Source organism: Plecotus auritus (genome assembly GCF_963455305.1).
Source record: "Plecotus auritus genome assembly, chromosome: 2".
Classification (NCBI taxonomy): domain Eukaryota; kingdom Metazoa; phylum Chordata; class Mammalia; order Chiroptera; family Vespertilionidae; genus Plecotus; species Plecotus auritus.
In genome coordinates this window covers 15,007,220-15,028,120 of record NC_137771.1, presented here as the reverse complement: position 1 = coordinate 15,028,120, position 20,901 = coordinate 15,007,220, and the positions used below count along the sequence as shown (strand labels likewise).

General features: G+C 55.2%; 1 protein-coding gene across 1 annotated transcript in view; it reads left to right on the top strand.

The window, feature by feature from the left end:
* The window catches only part of MYOM3 (myomesin 3), a gene marked incomplete at its 5' end in the record, with an annotated part of 47,402 nt that overhangs the window by 8,065 nt on the left and 18,436 nt on the right, over window positions 1-20,901 (top strand). The window contains 14 exons of the mRNA XM_080656211.1: window positions 610-698; window positions 2,240-2,284; window positions 2,737-2,877; window positions 4,207-4,368; window positions 4,658-4,799; window positions 6,740-6,939; window positions 7,605-7,658; window positions 8,045-8,172; window positions 10,956-11,139; window positions 13,473-13,647; window positions 16,572-16,693; window positions 17,010-17,197; window positions 17,449-17,575; window positions 18,608-18,786. Coding sequence (XP_080512337.1) covers window positions 610-698; window positions 2,240-2,284; window positions 2,737-2,877; window positions 4,207-4,368; window positions 4,658-4,799; window positions 6,740-6,939; window positions 7,605-7,658; window positions 8,045-8,172; window positions 10,956-11,139; window positions 13,473-13,647; window positions 16,572-16,693; window positions 17,010-17,197; window positions 17,449-17,575; window positions 18,608-18,786 — 1,936 coding nt within the window. The remainder of the gene's footprint in view (window positions 1-609; window positions 699-2,239; window positions 2,285-2,736; window positions 2,878-4,206; window positions 4,369-4,657; window positions 4,800-6,739; window positions 6,940-7,604; window positions 7,659-8,044; window positions 8,173-10,955; window positions 11,140-13,472; window positions 13,648-16,571; window positions 16,694-17,009; window positions 17,198-17,448; window positions 17,576-18,607; window positions 18,787-20,901) is intronic.

Here is a 20,901-nt window from a genome sequence, read left to right as displayed (position 1 = left end):
GGTGCCAGATGGGCCACATCCTGCCAACTACTCTGTCACTAGGTGCCTCTGGGATGGAGCTGGCCCAAGCCTCCACTGCGAACATGACAGGGCTGGCCTGGATGGTGGGGAGACCTGGGCCTGAGATCGAGAACACCTGGCATTGGGCCCAGTTCTGCCACAGACTGGCAGCGAGTCTGGGCAAGCCTGTGCCCTGAGCCTGCTCCAGGCCTCTGATCTGCCAGGTGTTGATGGGGGAGGCCATGCCTGGGAGAGGGCTTTCCGCCCTAAAGCTGGTTGAATTCCAGCTGCTGTGTGACTCTGGGCTCGGCACGGAACCTCTCTATTCCTGCAGAGTCGGCAATAACAGTCAGATCTTCAGAGCACTGCCACCTGAGATGGGTTAGGGCATGTCAGCTCCCCAGTTCCCAGAGGTGGACACGCATGGAGAGGGGCAGGGGCCAGCCCACAGGCACACGGCTTTTCAGAGGTGGAGCCTGAGCCAGAGCCTGAAGTCTCCCCAACCCCAGGCCTCCCCGTTAAGCCCCACTTTCCCATCCGCACCCAGGGACTTGAGTTTCCCAGGAAGCCCAGCAATCTTGGGGGCACTTCTCCCTCTCTCCTCCTCAGGTGCACCGTGGAGGACACAGGCACCTACACGGTGAAGGTGAAGAACACCTACGGCCAGGCCTCCTCCTTCGCCAAAGTCCTGGTCCGCAGTAAGTCCTCCCGCCCCCACAGGCCAGGCAGGCCCGCAGCAAACCCAGGATGAGCAGACGAGGACCTGAGTCTGCGGTCAGACTCCAGGAAGGGCCCCGGCACAGTGGTATTGGGCCTGGGATCAGGTGACCGGGGCAGCCATGGCGATGCTTGCTTCCCTGGGTTCTTTGGAGCAAGTGAGAGTCCCTGCCCTCAGCCTGCACAACCTATACAGCCGTCTCCAAAGAGCGCTTGTCCTGTCAGGCTGGGCTTGGGTCCAGGTCCAGCTCAGGGCCTCTGAGGATGACCTGGCCCCACCTGCCCGGCGGAGGGGTCCTCAGGGGCAAAGGCCAAACCCTACCAACTCCCCCCTGACTGCCACTGCCCCATTTGGCTGTGCCCAGAAGCAAGCCCAAGGTCAGGCTTCAGGGCCCTGCCCCCTCTGCCCGCCCATCCTTCCCCTCACTTCCTCCAGATCCCGCTCCCCTCTCCAACAAGGCCAGCAACTTTGGATCCACCAGGCTTCTTCTTGGGCCCCAGACTCCAGCCAGGTTCTTACTAAGACCACCCACTGCCTGCCACCCCCACCCCGCCCCTGCCCTCACCTCCGTAGCATCTGTGGGGGTCCTTGCGGAAGGCCTTGGGCTGGGAGGCAGGAGCTCTGGGTTCTGATCCTGAGTCTTCCACGGACTCTGTGTGACCTCGGGCAGCAGGTCCTGGACCTCTTTCCAGGGACCAATGCCACATGACAGCTTCCGGCTGGTTGGGCGATTATACCTCAGTTTGCTCATCTGTATGAGAAGATTATGAGGGCACCAACCCGCAGGCCTCTTGTGGAATTAAACAACTTAATATGCGGCACGTGGTGCTTACTATGTGAACAGAAGCGTTCTTACTGTTCTCTGGTGGTCTGTGCCAATATCTCTTTGGATTTCACCCTTAAGCCCCCTGATGGCTCCCTTAGCCTTGCCCCTCACCTAACCCCCCCACCCCGAAACCCTGGTCTGACCAGGCTCTACCTCTATGAAGACTATGTGATCCTGGCGTTGAGTCAGGCAAGGGAAGGAAGCCAATTATTTATTTATTTAAGTATTTTTATTGATTTCAGAGAGGAAGGGAGAGGGAGAGAGAAATAGAAACATCAATGATGAGAAAGAATCATTGACGGTGCCTCCTGCACGCCCCCTACTGGGGATGGAGCCTGCAACCCGGGCATGTGCCCTGACCAGGAATTGAAACATGACCTCCTGGTTCATAAGTGGACGCTCAACCACTGAGCCACGCCAGCTGCGCAGAAAACCCTCTATTGAGCCCCTCTGGCTGAGGGCTTTGTTCACGTGAATTCACTTGTTCATAACCCCACCACCACCAGGTAGGAATCGCAGTCCCCATTTTACCGAGGTAGAAACTGAGGCACAAAGGGGTGAAGGACCTTCCCCAGAGCCCAAGGGGGAGCCACCTTTATTGAGCAGGACTCAAACCCACACCAAGGGCCAGGCTGCCGCAATCTAGCAGGAACGTGGGTCTGAACCGCCTCAGACTCGTGTGCTCTGGTTTTCAGCTTACCTGGGGAAGGATGCCAGCTTCGACTCAGAGATCTTTAAAAGTAAGGAGGCTGGGGGAGGGCCGAGCCTTCGGGGGGAGGGGGTTTGGGGCTTCTCATCAGGCCGCCCACAGCCCCCCTTTAGAATACAGCCATCCATTGCCCACTAAGGAATGTCCCCATGGGTTCGCCTCTGAGCGGTTAACATTTGCAGACTGGTTTGTGGGGGTCTCAAGGCAGCTGCTGAGTTGCCCAGTGGCCAAAACTGAGTGAAAAGGGCAAAGGCAGAAAGACAAATGGACGTGACCTTTGGGTCACTGCTCTTTCGGCTCATCTGGTCCCACCTAGATCATCTCTCCCCACCCCAGGACCAGGCCCCCCTCCTTGTTAAAAGCACCTCAAGAACTGTGACTAGAGAGTGGGGACACCCCAGAAGGGGCCTTGCTCCCACCTAAGCTCCAGGCCAGGCCGGCGGCCTCAGGAGACTTCTGTCCTCAATGTCTGGCCCCACCCAGGACTGACGTTCGGCCCCAACGTGGACTTCACTTCGGTGCTGACACCGGTCTTCGCCCGCGAGAAGGAACCCTTCTCCCTGACCTGCTCATTTTCAGAAGATGTATTAGACGCGGAGCAGAACATTCAGTGGTTCCGAGACGGTAGGACCCCAGTCCCGGGCCCCGGCCTTCGGAGGCAGACGGGAAAGAGGGACTGGAGCCCTGGCTCCGTGGCCAACCCTGGGTCCCGAGCATCAGTGTGGCAGGGCAGGGGGAGGCACAGGCGTTCAGGGGCTCTCGGCCTGGGCGGCGGGAGGAAGCCACTGCCCGCTGAGAGCCCGCGGTGGTCAGGCCCTGGCTCAGCCCTAAGAGTGAGCGATGGCATCCAAAGCGGGAACAGAGGCCAAGGCCAGGGCGCAGGAGGGCACGAGGGGTTCAGGGCAGGTTGTGAAGGCGTGCAGGGCTTTTCAGAGTCAGGGTGTGGGTGCTGGCGAATAAACACCACCCGTGAGCTGGGAGACCCGGGTGGCACAGGCAAGGCTGCAGAAGGCTGGTCAGACACGGCCGGGAGGTGCCCAGCCAGGGAGGAGGACGCTGGACCTCCTCCCCACCTGTGACCAGGCCCGCAGCCAAAGGACACGTAGTACAGCTGCTCCCCCAGCACCGCAGCTCTGAGCCTGAGCCGGGGAGGCTGCACCTGCCGGCACAGGAGGGGCGGAGGAGGGGAGAGGCCATGGGGAGCCCCAAGGAACAGCGGCAATAACAAGTGTAGATGTTTTCCCAGCCTGGGGGTCTTCCAGAATAGAGGTGCCAACAGGAGGGAGGGGCCTTTCTGTGGGACAAAGAGCAGGACGGCCCAACAGCGTGGCCCTGGGGCAGGGCCCACGCCCTGAGTCCCAGAGTCCCAGAGCCCCTTCCTCAGTCCCCATTCCTCTCCCTAAGGTCCCATTCTCCTTGATGACCCCTACCCCCCCCCACAATGAGCCCTCTACCCTCCTCACTGACACCCCAGCTCTCTCAATGAGCCCCACCCCTTTTCTGAACCCCCCTCAACAAGCCCTCCATTCAGTTCGTTATCCCCCCTCACTGAACTCCTACACCTTCCTAGAGTCCCCAGCCCCTTCAATGAGTCCCCGGTCCCCTCACAGAGCCCCTGACCCTCACACAGGCCCATCTCTTCTGTTTACTTTCTTACAGAACCTCCAACTGCTCACTGAGCCACCAACCCAGCCCTTTCCCTAAATCCTCATTCCCCTGGTTGAGGTCCCAAACCCCTTCCCTGGGCCCTGCCCCACCCCCAAGCCTTCTGGAGAGCTCTGTGGCCACCTTGGCAAAGCCCTGGAGGTCCCCTCCCCCTCCCTGACTCCCCAGCTGAGCCTCAGGCTATAGCCACACCAGCCCCACCTCTGCCTGGACCCCCAGGGTGTCTACAGGTTCCCAGGTGAGGCTGGGATCCCCCATGAGCTCACACGGGACCCCTCTCCTCATCAGGGAAGCGAATGAGGTCCTCAGGACGCCGGCAGACCCTCTATGCAGACCGCCAGGCGTCCCTGAAGGTGTCCTGCGCCTACAAGGAGGACGAGGGGCTCTACACGGTCCAGGTGCCTTCGCCCCTGGGCCCCCGGGAGCAGAGCACCTATGTGTTTGTGAGAGGTGAGGTGGGGGAGGGACAGAGGGACCGCTGAAGCCCAGAGACCAATTTCCACATTCGAGGTGTAGAGTGGCCCCTAGTAGTAGTCCCACCACCCAGACGCTGTGGTTTGAGAGAAGGACCCTATTATTCAGGTCCTGGTCTTCAAGACCAAAACTGAGCCCCTGCATGGGGAATGGAAGAGGATGTTGGGCGGGCATGGGAGGGAGCCGCTGCCCAGTGGACATGGACTGGAAGAACCACCCCATCCCCTCTCTCCCCACCCCCCCTCTCACCCCCCCTGGGTTTCAGATGCTGCAGCAGAGAACATGGGGGCCCCGGGCTCCCCACTGAATGTCCTATGCCTGGATGTGAACAGAGACTGCCTCATCCTGACCTGGGCCCCACCCAGTGACACTCGGGGCAGCCCCATCACCGGCTACTCCATTGAGCAGTGAGTCAGCCGCTTGAGTGGCAGAGTCCCTGGGGGGGCGGGGAGCCCTCTGCCTGGCTGTGAGGACAAGAATGGGGCCACGGGAGAGGGAGCCCCATGCCTAGTCTCCGAACAGGGCAGAAGGTCAACTGTGCTGCGCACTTTAGGGGCAATAAAAGGCTGTTCAGTGAAACTCCACCCTGGAGTCAGCCGCTGGCCTCTGGACTGCTTACATCAGGGGCTGGGGGGAGGGAGGAAGGGGAGGCTGGAGGCGGGGGGGTGGTGCGGGGAAGAACACTAAGTGCCTGAAACCCGACACATGTGCCCTGTTGACTACTTCCCTCCCTGAGTGACAGAGACAGAGTGGCTGTGACCCCAGAGGGAGGGGCACCCACCTCCTTAGCGCTGCCAGTTCTGAGGCCCAAGCTTGATGCGACACGCAGTCCTGTCACTGAGGGGCAGGGGGCTCCTTTGTGCCCCGTTCTACAGATGAGGAAACAGATACATGGGGCGATGACGTTGCCCGAAGTCACATTGCTCATTAGCGTGGAGTCAGGATCTGGACCCACATGTGACCACTGCCCCATCCCACCCGTAATGGTGCTGTGAAACGACCTGAGGGCAATGGTACCCATCTCTAAGAGTAGATCTGGAACGCATGCCGACTTCCGGCATGGACAGCCCTCGGGTGAAATCCTAGTCCACCAGCCGACTTCCGGCATGGACAGCCCTCGGGTGAAATCCTAGTCCACCAGCCGATTTAGGGCATGGACAGCCCTCGGGTGGAATCCTAATCCACCAGCCGACTTAGGGCATGGACAGCCCTCGGGTGGAATCCTAGTCCACCAGCCGACTTCCGGCATGGACAGCCCTCGGGTGAAATCCTAGTCCACCAGCCGACTTAGGGCATGGACAGCCCTGGGTGAAATCCTAATCCACCAGCCGACTTCCAGCATGGACAGCCCTCGGGTGGAATCCTAATCTACCAGCCGACTTAGGGCATGGACAGCCCTCGGGTGAAATCCTAATCCACCAGCCGACTTCCAGCATGGACAGCCCTCGGGTGGAATCCTAATCCACCAGCCGACTTAGGGCATGGACAGCCCTCGGGTGAAATCCTAGTCCACCAGCCAATTTAGGGCATGGACAGCCCTCGGGTGAAATCCTAGTCCACCAGCCGATTTAGGGCATGGACAGCCCTCGGGTGAAATCCTAATCCACCAGCCGACTTCCGGCATGGACAGCCCTCGGGTGAAATCCTAGTCCACCAGCCGATTTAGGGCATGGACAGCCCTCGGGTGAAATCCTAGTCCACCAGCCGACTTCCGGCATGGACAGCCCTCGGGTGGAATCCTAATCCACCAGCCGACTTAGGGCATGGACAGCCCTCGGGTGAAATCCTAGTCCACCAGCCGATTTAGGGCATGGACAGCCCTCGGGTGAAATCCTAGTCCACCAGCCGATTTAGGGCATGGACAGCCCTCGGGTGGAATCCTAATCCACCAGCCGACTTAGGGCATGGACAGCCCTCGGGTGAAATCCTAGTCCACCAGCCGATTTAGGGCATGGACAGCCCTCGGGTGGAATCCTAGTCCACCACTCACGCGCTGTGGACCTTGGGCAAGTCACCGCCCTCTCTGAGCTGTGCATCCCTGGTTGCAGAGTGACAGTCAGCACACCTGACTCTGGGGCTGTTGGGATTCAATGAGCTGATGGATGTGGAGGGCACAGCACCGCTCCAGGCACATGGGGCAGCTCCGTGAAAGGCAAGGAAAGTTCCATCACGGGAGGAGGAGGATGACCCCTACCTCCTGCGGGCCCGAGGTTGGAGCCAGGCTTTTGAATGGAGAACAGGACTTGAATTCGCAGGCAGCCCAGGACAGGGAGATGGCCCTGGTAGAGGCTCAAACAGGGAAGGTGTGAGTCACAGGCAGGGACTGCAGCTGGTGTCTCTCCCACAGGTGCCAGGGCGAGTCTGGGCAATGGGTGCCCTGCCATGAGGCCCCTGGCGAGACCTGTCGGTGCCCAATCCAAGGTCTCGTCAAAGGCCAGAGCTATCGGTTCCGGGTGAGAGCCGTCAACAAGGCGGGCAGCAGCCTCCCCTCCAAGGCCTCAGAACCGGTTGTCATGAGTGACCCCAATGAAGCCCAGAGGAAGACAGGTGGGTGCAAGGCCCTGAGGGACTGACTCGCCCAGGAGACAGGTGGCACAGCCCATTCCAAACCCTATTCCAAGGGCGAGACCCAGCCCAGCCCTCAGGAACTCTAATCTGATGGAGGAGACACGGCCTCAGGAGCCTCTAGTCTGTTGGAAGAAGCACAGTGCCGTCCTTAGGAAACTCTGGCCTGAGGGGAGGGCACAGGTAGTCTGATGGGAGAAGCACAAACCTGTCCACAGGAGATGCTAAGCTGAGGGAGGACCACAGCACCTCTACAGATGCTCTCGCTCTGAAGGAGGAAAACAGCCCTGCCTCGGAGCCCCTGGGGAAGGCAGGGGCACAGCCCCCAGCCCTGAGGAGTCCACCTGACTTAGGTCTGCCTCCCAGCTCCACTGTGCCCAGGTCTCCGGCCCCAGGCACATCACTCCTCTCTGTCCTCATTTGTCCCAAGAGGACATGGCATCCCTCACGCTCTAGAGCAGCAGTGTTCCACTTTGGACCCCGGGCAATCTGGGGCCCAGAGAGGACCTGCCTGAGGTCACACAATGGAAGGCCACGGCCAGGAACAGGGGGAGGAATCAGCACCCCTGAGCAGGGCAGGTCCTGCCCAGCCCCCACTTACCCTGCGCCCCTACTTCTCCCCCAACTTGCTCCATTCTCCATCCTAGAGATCTCCTTTGATCTGGGGAACAAGATCGTGATCAGCACAGATGATTTGGAAGGTACGTGGGCACGTGGGAACCTCCTGACCCTTTGCCTCAAGACTCCAGCCCCCTCTATGGTTCTGGAAACTGGTCCACAAACCGGCAGAGAGACGGAAGCTGTCCCTGGAGTGTGGGGATGTGAGGGAGGGTTCTAGTCGGAGGAGCCAGAGTTCTCAGGTGAGAGTGGCCCGTCTTGCTGGGCCCCTCGTGACTGGGGTGGAAAGTCCTAGGCAGGACATGGGGAAGCCCGCTTTCTGGCCCCAGCTCTGCCGGCCTTGCTGGGTGACCTGGAGCAAGTTCCTGCCCCTCTCTGGGTCCCAGTTTCCTCCTCTATGAAATGAGGGCCTGAGGTTAGGGGTCTCTAAGGGCCCACTCATCTCTGGCCTGGATGACTCTGATTCTAGACTTCGTGACCATCCCCTCGCCTCCAACCAATGTCCATGCCAGCGAGATCCGTGAGGCCTACGCGGTCCTGGGCTGGGAGGAGCCGAGACCCCGGGGCAGAGCTCCGCTGACATACTCCCTGGAGAAGGTAGGAGACCCCAAGGCCTGAGAAATAGACTTGCTGTGGGACCAGGTTGTGGGGATTCAGGTAAGTGCCGAGAGCCCCGGGCAAGGCCATGTGCCCTGGGGAGGCTTCAGAGCAGGGAAGAGCGTTCCCTTCACAGAAGCAGGGGGGTTAAATGGCCTTTTGAGGTTTCCTCCAGCCCCGAAAGGCCGTTCTGATGGCAGTGCGTGAGGCTATTCATAGGAACTCACAAAGTTAAGAGACACAGACAACAATACAACAGTAAGATCCCCGCCTCCAAGGCTGGCATCGGGCCGCGCATCGGGCCACACAACTCCTCTTGGCCAGAGCCATGATGGGAGGGAAGCCAGGCGGGTCCGCGCCAGCCAGGGTCAAGGGCGGCGGCACTCGCAGGGCATGGGGCGGGGGTGTGCAAGGAGGCCATTCTCACCGGGGACAGGGCGGGAGCAGGTGTCTGGGAGGGGGCAGCTATGCGGAGTGGATGTCATAGTGGAGAAGGACAGTGTGGCGATAGATCACTCCAATCCAGGGGTCCTCAAACCTTTTAAACAGGGGGCCAGTTCACTGTCCCTCAGACCGTTGGAGGGCCGGACTATAGTTTAAAAAAAAAAACTATGAACAAATTCCTATGCGCACTGTGGGCCCGGGATGAGTTGGCTGCTAAGCAGGACAGGCAGCAGCACCCGGCGGGCTGGATAAATGTGCTCGGCAGGCCGCATGTGGCCCGCGGGCCGTAGTTTGAGGACGCCTGCTCCAATCTGACTTGTGCTGTGTGAGCCAGTTTCCTAACTTCCTCCAGCATAGACTGGACATCCTCCCCCTGGGGGTGAAATAAGACACAGCACTCAGCCAAGGCCAGCAGCCATGGGCCTGTAAACACTTCCCAAGGAGATGCTCTTGACCCTGGCACATAGTAGGTGGACAGTACAGGATTAGTGGATCAAGGAGTAAAAAGGTTCCAGGTCTCTCCCTCTGGTTGCCCAAATGGGCCTCTCTTCACACACTCATGGGTGACCTATTTCTCCGACATAGGAAAGCCATTACAAGAACTGAGGGTTTGTTTTACAAGGCTGTGGAGTCTAATGGTTAGACCCTGGAGTCAGACTGCCTGGGTTCAAACAACTACTTACTAGTTGTGTGACCTTGGGCAGGTTATGTAGTCTCTCTGTGCCTCCGTTTCTTCTCTTATATAATAGAGATAATAATTGTACACACTTTATAGGGTCAATATGAGGATCAAATTAATTAAAGCTGTAAGACTTAGAACAGAATCCAGCGCACAGTGTTCAGAAATGTTCACTGGTTTTGGGGCGATTTCTTGCCTAGCTGGGCTCTAGGCCACCAGCAGCTGGGTGGGCCTTGGGATGGGGGTGGGGGAAGCCCAGGGAAGGCAGGGTCAGTGGGTCCCCTGGTGCTTCTCAGTTTTAAGTCTCATACCCAGACTCAGCGGAGTGGCCTCTGGGTGCCTCGCTAGCCTGCATCACCCTCAGCTCTTCACCCGCTATCTGCCCAGAGACGCAGAATTTATGGCTGCCTTTGGGGCCCCTGACGCTGTGGAGAGTGAGCAGGTTTGGGGGCACCCACACCTGAGCTTAAATACCAAATACACAACCTATTAGATGCATGACTTTCTGCCCAGTTACCAAAACTCCCTGAACCTGTGTTTCCCCATCGGTGGGGAAATTAAGACCTACCATCCATTTATTCATTCATTTATCCCACCAACACAGATGGAGCACCTCCCGTGTGCCGGTACTGTTACTGGCCCCAGGTACAGGCAAAAATCCTGCCTCCGGAACTGACATTCAAGTAGGGAGTGGAGACCCATGATAAACAAGATAAATGAGTAACATATTCAGCACATTAGCTAGTGGTAGCCCTGAGGAGGAAGACATAAAGCAGGGAGGGGAGAGCTGCTGACATAGGTGGAAGGGCTGGGGAGGCCTCCCCAAGACAGTGAGTTCTGAATAAAGGCCTAAAGGAAATGAGGAGCCAGCCAAGAGATTTCCGAGGGAAGAACATTGGGGGGAGGGGAGAGAGAGACCAGCAAGTGCAAAGGCCCAGAGGCAGGGGTTGGGCCTGGCACTGTCAAGGAGCAGCAGGGGGCGCAGAGCCATGGTGGGTGGACCAAGGGAGCATGAGATGTGGCCAGACAGGTGGCAAGGGCCAGACCCTAGAGAAGCCTTTGCTCTAAGGCAGATGTGGGGCTTGGGAGGGTTCTGAGCAGAGCAGCACAGCACTGTACCTGGCCCGTGTTGTAAAAGAAGCCCTCAGACCGTCACTTGGAGAGAAAAAGACTGAAGGGAATTAAAGGTAGAAACAGGCAGGCCAGTTAGGAGGCCATTAAAATAACTCAGATGAGAGACAGTGGTGGCTTGGATCAAGGTCGAGGCAGGGGACATGCGGGTGGTAAGTCACAGTTGGATTCTGGATACATTTTGAAGGTGGAGCCAACTGCATTGGGGGATGGAGCATATTTGGGGTGTACGGGAAAGAGGGCAGGAGTCCTGGACCGCTCCAAAGGTTTGGGCCTGAGCAAAACCTAACTAATGTGGGCAGCTTTGGTTTGGGGCACACTCCAGGGTCGAGTTCCGGACATGTTGAAGGTGAGATGCGCAGAGGGCATCCAGGGAGATGGCAAGGAGGCATGTGGATCCAGAGCTCAGGCGTTCAGGGGCAGCCTTGGCCGGGATAAAGGTTAATGACAGCACGTGTGGGAAGTGGGCAGCAACGAGCCAGCTCAGGCAACTGCTTAAACCAACGGGAGTTTCTCTCCTTTGTCACAGTCGGTCATAGGTAGTGGCACCTGGGAGGCCATCCGCACAGAAACTCCTGTGGAATCCCCGCGATTCGCACTCTTGGATCTGGAGAAAGGGAAGTCGTACGTCTTCAGGGTGCGAGCGATGAACCAGTACGGCATGAGTGACCCCTCGGAGCCCAGCGAGCCCATCACCTTGCGGGGAAAGCCAGGTACCTGTGTGGTGCCGGGGATAGGTGGGGGTGGGGCAGGCAGGGCCCAGGGAAGGGGGCTGTCAGCATTCAGGGCTGTGAGACCCTAAGCCACAGGGACAGGGCCATGCCCATTTCCCTGTCCCTGACTGCTTGGCATGCCCTCAGCCTGTGAAGTGTCAGGACATCAGAAATCACATTTCTCTGGGCAGAGGTTTCATGGAAGTATAGGCTTTTCTTTCCAAACCACAATTCACAGTTTGCAGAACCCGGCTGGGTCCAGCATAGGTGCTGAGTGTGACCAAGTGGTCCCTTAGTTCTAAGGGTCTCCAACCAGCACCCACTCCTGCCTCCTGAGCAGGCCTCCTGCCCCATCCCTGGTGGGGGCTCAGCTGTCCCACCCGAGCCCTGGCTCACCTGCTAGGAGAGCTCTCATCTTCAGCGCGGCATGGGCCTGGGCACGTCATCTCAGAGCTGCAGACCCGGTGTCCTCACTGCCAAATCAATGCGCATATTCACAATAAGTGTGAATGGTTGGTGGGCCTGTGGGGTTTTTCTTTCATTCCGGTCCAGCGGAAGGTTTAGGCCTGATTTGGGGCCTGGCCGGTGAGTGGCTTGTGACTGGGTGTGGGCTCTCTGGACCACTAGCCGGAGAGCAAGGTACCAGCACAGTTCAAAAAAGGGAGGGAGAGGAAAAGATGGGAGAGGAGGGGAGGAAAAAGAAAAGCTATTGACTTGTATTCTAGAAGTGAAATGTTAAAATGGGAAAATACCCCAAAAAAGAGTGAGAGAGGAAGGAAGAAAGGAAGGAAGGGAAGGAGGAATAAATTGAGAAATTGATAAACAGAAAGGAAAGAGTGTCCCTCTCCCCACCCCATGATCCCACTGCCCAGGGAACCCACTGTGAGCATCTGGATGCCTGGGTTTCTGTCCTTCTGACCACACACATATCAATGCATCTGTTTCAACATCTGATCAGACCATAGGAGAGCTTTGCATTCTACTTTTAAAAGTAAACGTTATGTTGCAAACATTTCCTGGGGTCATGAAATCCTCCTTGAAGTCCTGATTTTAATTTCAGTCTGAGGACTACTCCATACCATGGAACCCTCAGCTCACATTCTTGCTTTTGGGTAGAATCAGGTTTCCTGTGCACGTGGGGTCCCTGAGTGGCCTCCTTCCAGCCTCTCCCCTCCACCCAGCCTTCATCCGCTGCCACACGGTCTTCAACCTGAGAGGCTGGAGTTGTTGACAGGAACTCAAGTCTATCTCTCAGTACATTCCCTGTGCTAAGTGAAGAGCCTGACTCCAAGTAGGCACTTGGTGGATACTGGACTTATGTTGGATGGATGCTGAGTTCAGCCTTTTCCTGTTGACTCTGTGGCACCACCAGAACACAAGGGAAAGTGTCTGGGGAGAATGGCAGATGAGCTCTAGAACTCAGGGGAGAGCGCAGGGCTGGAGTTAAAGCCTGGGGAGTCACCTGCAGAGAGGTGAGGGTTGAAAGCATGGGAATAGATGGCCCCTAAGATGAGAGGAGAGAAGAAAAATACAGCAAGTCAAGGAACAGAAGTTGGAGGAATCCCACATTTGGGGACAAAAAAGATGGGGAGCCCCAAAAGATATATAATGAGTTTGAGAAGTAGAAAGAGAAGGAAGCTCCTGCACCAGCCATATATTCACTCATCCATTCACCTATTCATTCATCCATCCATTTGTCTATTTATCCATCCATCTCCTATCCATCCATCTATCCATCCATCCATCCATCCATCTTTTCATCCATCCACCTTTCAATGTGTTCATCTGTTCATCTATCCATCTATCTATTCATCCATCCATCCATCTATCCATCCATCCATCCATGTGTCCATTCATTCATCCATCCATCCATCCATCTTTCCATCCATCCACCCTTCCATGTGTTCATCTGTTCATCTATCCATCTATCTATTCATCCATCCATCCATCTGTCCATTTAACAAATCATGGCAGTCCCCACTTGAAGGAGCATAGTCTCAGGAAGCCAGAAAAGTCAATAGAGAAATTTCAAGGAAAGAAAATCAAGTTTTCTAGCGATTGAAGATAAACACTGAGGAAAACTGCAGATTTGGTGACTTCTAAGTGAGGAAGATTGTAAGGATTAATGACTGGAACTCTAGTGAGGAAGTGGAGATGTTTGGAGGTAAGAGGGGAGAGGACTTTTGGAATACAAGAGTCTGGGGCACGCCTCTGGGACAAGGAAAGAGCTGCCCAAAGCCCCAGGGCACATTGGAATCCACACCCCACCACGCCCCGTCCTGTTAGTACCATGTAACTCAGCATCCTTACTCAGTCCATGTTTCTGTCTTTAGCGACCCTCCCTCCTCCAGCTCAAGTTCAAGCTTTCCGAGACACGCAGACCTCTGTCTCCCTGACCTGGGATCCCGTGAAAGAAGGCCCAGAGCTCCTGGGTTATTACATCTACTCCCGGGAGGCAGGATCATCCGCGTGGCAAACAGTTAACAACAAACCCATCCAGGGCGACAAGTGAGTTTGCCACAACCCTTCCTGCACCAGGGCATCCTCCCAGGAGGCGCCGTAAGAACGATGAAGCCCACCATTTCTCAATACGGCACTGGATGCCGGGCACTGTTCTAAGCTCTTTTCAGATATTAGGTCATTTAGTCCTAACTGCAATCCTATAATCTTAGGACTGTTATTTTTATTATCTCTGGACACGTGAAGAAACTGAGGCACAGGGTGGTCAAGTGACTTACCAGAATTCCCTCATCTAGTAAATGGAGGAACTAGGACTTGACCCGGTTGGCCTCTTCTTCAGCAAACACTTGCGGAAGGCTTCCTGTTTGCGATAGAGGTGACTCATTAGGTCTCATCCTTCCAGGAGCTTAGAGATGCAGAGAGCAGAGGGTGCAGGGCAGCCAGTGGCTCCAGGACCAGGGAGGCCTGGGTTCAGACCCCATCCCTCACTTGCCTGGTCAGGGACTCGTCCTCTCTGAGCCTCAGCTCAGACTCCAGTCCTCCTGCCTTTCCAGCTCCCACTCCCCTCCGAGGCCCCTCCTCTCTCGGAGGCCCTGGTCCTGCAGGCTCTGTGAGCCTTGAGGCTTCTGGGCTCATGACTTCTCTCAGTTTGAGGTTCTGTGGGGTACGGGGCTCAGGTGGTGAACTGGACAGGCCCTGAGCACCCCTGGCTGTGCTCCTCTCACCTGGGCCCCAAACCCCAAGATTATCTTATCTAGAAAAAGCAACAGGAGCTTGTTCCTCTGGTCTTCAGCACCTCACAGTCCGCTGCGGGGCTCACTCATAATTGGTTACTGTGAAGTTTCCAACTTGGAGAAAAATTGGGTGTTTGACAAATTAGCTCAGAGTCCGAGTTATTCCTAGAATAACACCTCTCCCCCCACTTGCATTGAGTATACTTTCCTGAGGAGGGGCAGGGGCTGAACGGGAGTCATGTAAAGGGTGTGACATGCCTGGGGAATGTGTCACACATGGGAGGATGGCATGCTCCTCTGGTATGTCCAGGAGCTCATCACACATGAGCATGTCATAGGTTACATGTCTCATGGCTGGAAAGAGGCTGGACCCTGCTGCCCAGGAGAGCTGCCTGGGTGACGGCGTAAGGGAAGCTCAGTGGGGTTGTGGTGGTCAGTTCAGTGCCATATTGCTGGGCCCCACAGAACCTGGCTCATAGGAGATACTCAAAAATGTCTGAATGAATGAGTGGACATAATGGTGCTGTGCTGGGACTCAGCTGGGTTCCCAATTGGCTGTGGGCCCTTGGCACACCTCTTTCCTTCTGGGGGGACGTTTCCAACCTGTAAAATGAAGAAACTGGACAGTTTGATCCATAAGGTCCCCTCCGACTTTCAACTTCATCCTCATCTTCAAAACAGGGGTAAGTAACAGGGCATTAGGACAAGTGCCTTGAGTTACACAGACTCGACAGAAACTGGATGCTAGACAAGCATGCATTATTGTCACTGTCGTCATTCATTGTCAACAGGGTTAGCCCCCAGCAGGGTCACCCCCAGCCTTACCTGCTCAGGGGCTGCCTGTGCATCATCCCTGCAGTGTTTCATTCTCTCTTAAAGGCATATTGCCCATTAGACGTGGGTGTCCCTGAGCAGGGAGCTTGATGCTGTATCGACCATCAACCTTGATTTAAAGCCTTGGGGCTCCTCGAGGTCAAACTCCCTGTAGAGCAGTGGTTCTCAACCTTCCTAATGCCGCGACCCTTTAATACAGTTCCTCATGTTGTGGTGACCCCCAACCATAAAATTATTTTCGTTGCTACTTCGTAACTGTAATTTTGCTACTGTTATGAATCGTAATGTAAATATCTGTATTTTCTGATGGTCTAGGCTCTATAACAAGATTTGCTACAGGAAAATGTTGATAAATGGAAAGAGAGAAGGAGGTCCACAGTTTGGGTTTTATCAAGCAGGGGCAGCATGCGAAGGTCATTTTTCTCCAACCCAGAGTGAACCTGTATGTTTCTGGATGACAGTGCACTTTGGGGGACTTTAAAGGGACTCTGTGTTTTAGAATCGCAGCATCCGTGCAGATAATAAAAGCCACTGTGTTTCAAGGACAAGGTCCAAAGTCCCGGAGATGTAGCAGGGAGCGCAGTTCAGCGGTTAGCTACCTGGGCCTCCAATAGTACCTTCCCCACGCAGCCACATTTTAGCGGTGGGCTCGAGGAGCGTCACGACATTTTTTTTCTAGTTTTATTGAGAAACAATTGACATGCGTCACTGTAGAATGTGTACAACATGATGGTTTCAGTTACAGACACTGAGAAATGATTACCACGATAGGTTTAGTTAGCATCTGTTATCTCAATAGATACAATAACAAGAAAAGAACAAAAATTCTCCTTGTGATGGGAGCTCTCATAACAACTTTCCCGTGTATCAACCAGAGTTAACGATAGTTACCATGTTGGACATTACTTCCCTAGTACTTATTGATCTTATAACTGGGAATTTGTACCTTTTTTTAAAAAGAGAATTTTATTGATTTCAGAGAGGAAGGAAGAGAGAGAGAGAGAGAGAGAGAGAGAGAGAGAGAGAGAGAGAGAGAGAGACATCAATGATGAGAGATAATCGTTGGTCGGCCGCCTCCTGCCTGCCCCACACTGAAGATCGAGCCTGCAACCGGGCATGTGCCCTGACCGGGAATCAAACCGTGACTTCCAGGTTCATAAGTTGATGCTCAACCACTGAGCCACACTGGTTGAGCTGGAAGTTCATACCTTTTGACCACCTTCCTCCAACCTTTAAAATCTTAAGGACTTCACCCTCCAGGTGTGTGCATCACTTTGGGGGCAAGGGCAGTAGCTCTAGGTAAGACCCTGGCATCCTGCCACGCTGGCTACTACTCATCCCTGCAAAGTTTGGGGATGTCTGCGAGCTGGTGGCCATCCTGAGTGCTGCACATTTCTCTCCCAGGTTCACAGTTCCCGGGCTAAAGACAGGGCAAGAATATGAATTTTGCGTCAGATCAGTCAGCGAGGCCGGGGTAGGTGAGAGTTCAGCGGCCACCGAACCCATCAGGGTCAAGCAGGCTCTGGGTAAGTCCTCGGGCAGCTCTGGGCTGGCAGAGAGCAGGGCCTTCCATACCACATCTTGGAGGGTCCATCCCAGAGGCCAGTGGGGACAAGCCCCCTCAGGGGAGCGGGAGCGTCCCCTCCCGGACCACCCTTTCCTTTGGAAAGGACGTACCCGTGGCCTGAGTCCATGCAGTGACGCCTGACCAGGTGCCTCCCGGGGCAAAGTCAAGGTCACTAGCGGGCACCTCTGGCTAAGTTCGTACCCTTAGAGCAGGGTGGGCGCCCCCTGGGGAGGCTTGCTGACTGCCCCTGGCCTCACCTGCCTGCCTCCCCGTAGCTACGCCGTCTGCCCCCTATGATTTCATCCTCCTGAACTGTGGGAAAAATGACATGGTCATTGGGTGGAAACCCCCCAAGCGTCGTGGAGGTTGCAAGATCCTGGGCTACTTCCTGGACCAGCACGACTCGGAGGAGCTGGACTGGCACCCGGTCAACCAGCAGCCTGTCCCAACCCAGGTCTGCAAGGTGAGGCTGGACCGTGGCCACCTGCCTGGTGCCCGGCTTGTGCGGGTGAGTCACTGTCGGAGGTCCTGAGGCTGAGCGGGGCCTCGGGTTCCCTGGCCACCACGGTGCAGCTAACTTTCACGTGCAGACCCACATGGCCAATCTTGTTAAAGCCCCAAGGTTCCTGCTCTGAACCTCTCCTCACGCTCCCGCTGCTCCTCTGCTCCTTCCCCCCAAGCCTCGGCTTTCAGTCTGTGTTTCCGCTCTTCAAGGTCAGCAACCTTCGGGAAGGCCACTTCTATGAGTTCCGTGCCCGGGCCGCAAACTTGGCAGGCGTCGGTGAGCTGTCGGCGCCCAGCAGCTTGTTTGAGTGCAAAGAGTGGACGATGCCCCAGCCAGGTGAGAGGGCACCCCTCCTCCCCAAAGCTAACCAATGCGATGCCCGTGGCCAAGCTCTCTGTGCATCCAAGTTCGCTCTGTGGGTTCCAGACACCAGACCCCTGGCCCTTCCACCAACGCACCCTGTGATCTCTGACAGTCTTAACCCTGCCTTGCAGGGCCCCTGACCTTGACCGTCAACTGGCCCTGTACCCCAGCACAGACTATCCTCTAGCACAGCACATCCTCTGGCCTCTGAGTCTCGCCACAGACCAGTCTCAAAGGCACTCTGCCAAGGTGACAGACTCGTCCCAGTTTGCCCAGTTTGGTTTTACCGCTGAAAGTCCTGGACAAACCAGGAGGGCTGGTCACCTGCCCACCACTCCGCCAGCCCTGTTAGTTTCCTCACAAATGAGCCCCTCACCTCCCCCCAGGAAGGAAGGATCACGGCCCTCCATCATTCTGTGCAGCTCAGTTCTGTTTTCTACACAAAACCTTTACCTGAATGGCAGGTAATTACTATGTGTGATGCTTTAGTCAACAATAATGATAAACAACTAATAGTTACTGAGTATTTACTATGTACTTACACGTTCCATCAATTATGTCATTAATGCTCACAACAGCACTATATTATAAGAACTATTATTATCCCCATTTTACAGATGAGAAAACAGGAACATCGAGGCTAAGTAACTTGCCTAGAGTCTCCACAGCCTGAAAGGGTAGAGCTGGGCCGTGAGCCCTGGTGATCTGACTCCGGAGGTCACACCCGTGGCCCCTCCATTAAACACTGAAACCGCAAAGACATTAGGAGGATTCATGCTGTCTGGCATGGGGATGGGATGCTCTAGCCCTACTTCAGGCCCAGAACAAGCTTTGTCATGAAGCCACGGCCAGCCAGGTCCCCGCTATGCCCAGAACAGGGCTTCCAGGCTTGGTTGTGACTGACAGATTGACAAGCTGGCTCAGTACCTGGCTATCTGGCTGGCCATCTGGCTGTCTGGCTGGTTGCCTGGCTGCCCAACTCCTTCTCTCCCCCATCTCCCACAGGTCCCCCGTATGACGTGCGAGCATTCGAGGTGCGGGCCACCTCCCTGATGCTGCAGTGGGAGCCCCCGCTATACACGGGGGCCGGGCCGGTCACAGGCTACCTCATCAGCTTCCAGGAGGAAGGCTCTGAGCAGTGGAAGCCACTCACCCCAGACCCCATCTCTGGCACCCACCTGAGGGTGAGTCCCTGCCCCTCCATCCTCTGGCCCACCTGAGCCTTCCCTGCCACTGGACAAGGCAGGACAAAAAGCATCAGAGCTGGAAGGACCCTTAGGGAGTACTGTCCTCACTTAATGGCAGCAAAGGACCAGAGAGGGGGAGTGGCTTACCCAGGGTCACACAGGAATTGGTACTGGTTGGCTGGCTGGCAGACTTAACCTGCTCCACTCTGAGCAGATTCCTCCCCAAAAATGCACTTATAATCGGTGAGGTGTATCAGCATTTGGATATGCTCATCCCTGGAACCAGGAATTCTGCTTCAAAGATCGAAGTGTCAAGAGATAATTAAGCAAGTGTGCAAAGATCTCAGGATGATGATGCTCATTGTTGCATAGTTTATAAAGGCAAAAGTTGGAAACAACTTAACTGTCCATCAAGGGGTTTGCTTAAATAAGTCAGAGTGTATCTTTAAGAGGATCCTGTGCAGGGAGCATGAAGACTAGGTGGTTCAAGGAGTGGCAATAGGATAAAGAATGAGGTTGACATACATGTACATATTGACATGAAAATATAGCCATCATATGTGGCTAAGAAAAGAAAGCAGAATACAGAGTAGGACATACATTAAGTACCATATGTATGTCATAGTACAATATTACATATAAACAAACATATATGCAGATATATGTTTTTTAATTTGAATGAGGAACAAAAACTCTGGATAAACAAGACTCCGGCAGAATCACTGGCTGTATTCACCTGTGGTGGTTGTAGGAGAAAGGAAAGCACAATCGCCAGCATCACAAAGACACCTCACAGCTATATTACAGGCCGGAAACTCAGGCGTCCATGGAAGCATGCTTCGCAGACACAAGTGACCGTCTTAGACAATCAATGAGAACCCCAGACTCCACGCCACCTGGGTCACAGCCTCCAGCTCTGAAGCAGGGGGTCTCACAGGCCTCCCCTGTTTAAGGCACAGTTCCAGGATGTGGATTAGTTTTTCTTCTGCCGTCTAGGGAAAGAGGGACATTTTCTCCAACTCACTTTCCTGAAGGTGTCTTTCACCAGCAGGCAGGAGGGTGGGGATTTCAAGTCCACGCATAAGCATTCGGTTCGTTAGCACCAGGAGAAAAGACAGGCTGAAGGAGCCAACACAGTGTGGAAAGAATAAGACACTAAAAAAAAACAATACGGCGCATGTCATGTTTCTACATGAATGATGTGCATTTAAAGTCTAAATGGATTATTACAAAACTGTTAATTCTGGTTGTCTCTGGGGATGGGACCACTGGGAGAGTTTTAATCCTTCCTTTTATATTCTCAATTGCTTTAATAGTTTCCCTAACAAGTGCATTTCTTTTATAACAAACAAACAAAAACACTTTCATTTGAAAAAATAACATTAAGGCCACCTCAGACAGAATCAGGGGGGACAAGCCCGGCCTGCGGAAGGCTCTGAGACTCTGCAGTCGCCGCCTCCACGGGGCCAGCTCCCTGCGCAGAGTTGGCCAGTGCTGGACAGCTGGCCCGAGAGAGCCACTCGAAATGGATGGTCTCTCTGCGCCCACCCCACCCCCCACATAGGTTGGCCCAGGACAGGGTGGGCCGGCCTCAGTGACTTGGCACCATTTCTTCATGTGGCATTCACTCACCCAGTCATTCACTAAATACTTCTTGACACCTACTTAATGCCAGATCTGGAAGCAGGTCCTACATGGAGCCATCCTTGGGTGACAGGCAATTACAATACTGTATATTGTACAACAGAGGGGTGTCGGGGGGATTCTGGGAGCTACCCGAGCTGGGAGGTCAAGGATGAGCTGGGAAAGGGGGTGGGGGGAGCTCCAGGCAGAGGGCTCGGCAGAGGCAAAGTCAGGGAGGCGTGAAAGGATGTGACAAACGTGGGGACCCTGAGGGGTCATGGGATGAAGGGGGCACAAAGAGGAGGAAGAGGACAGGGGCCAAGGTCACATTAGGAGGAGTCTAGGTACTAAACCTCAAAATCTGAACTTGACCCTGAAGGCCACTGACAGATCTAAGCATAATCTGACTGGCATCCTGGAGAGACTGGCAGAGGAAAGATAGGCCAGGGAGGTGGGTCTGGGCCGAGATGCCATTGGGGACGCTGTTGG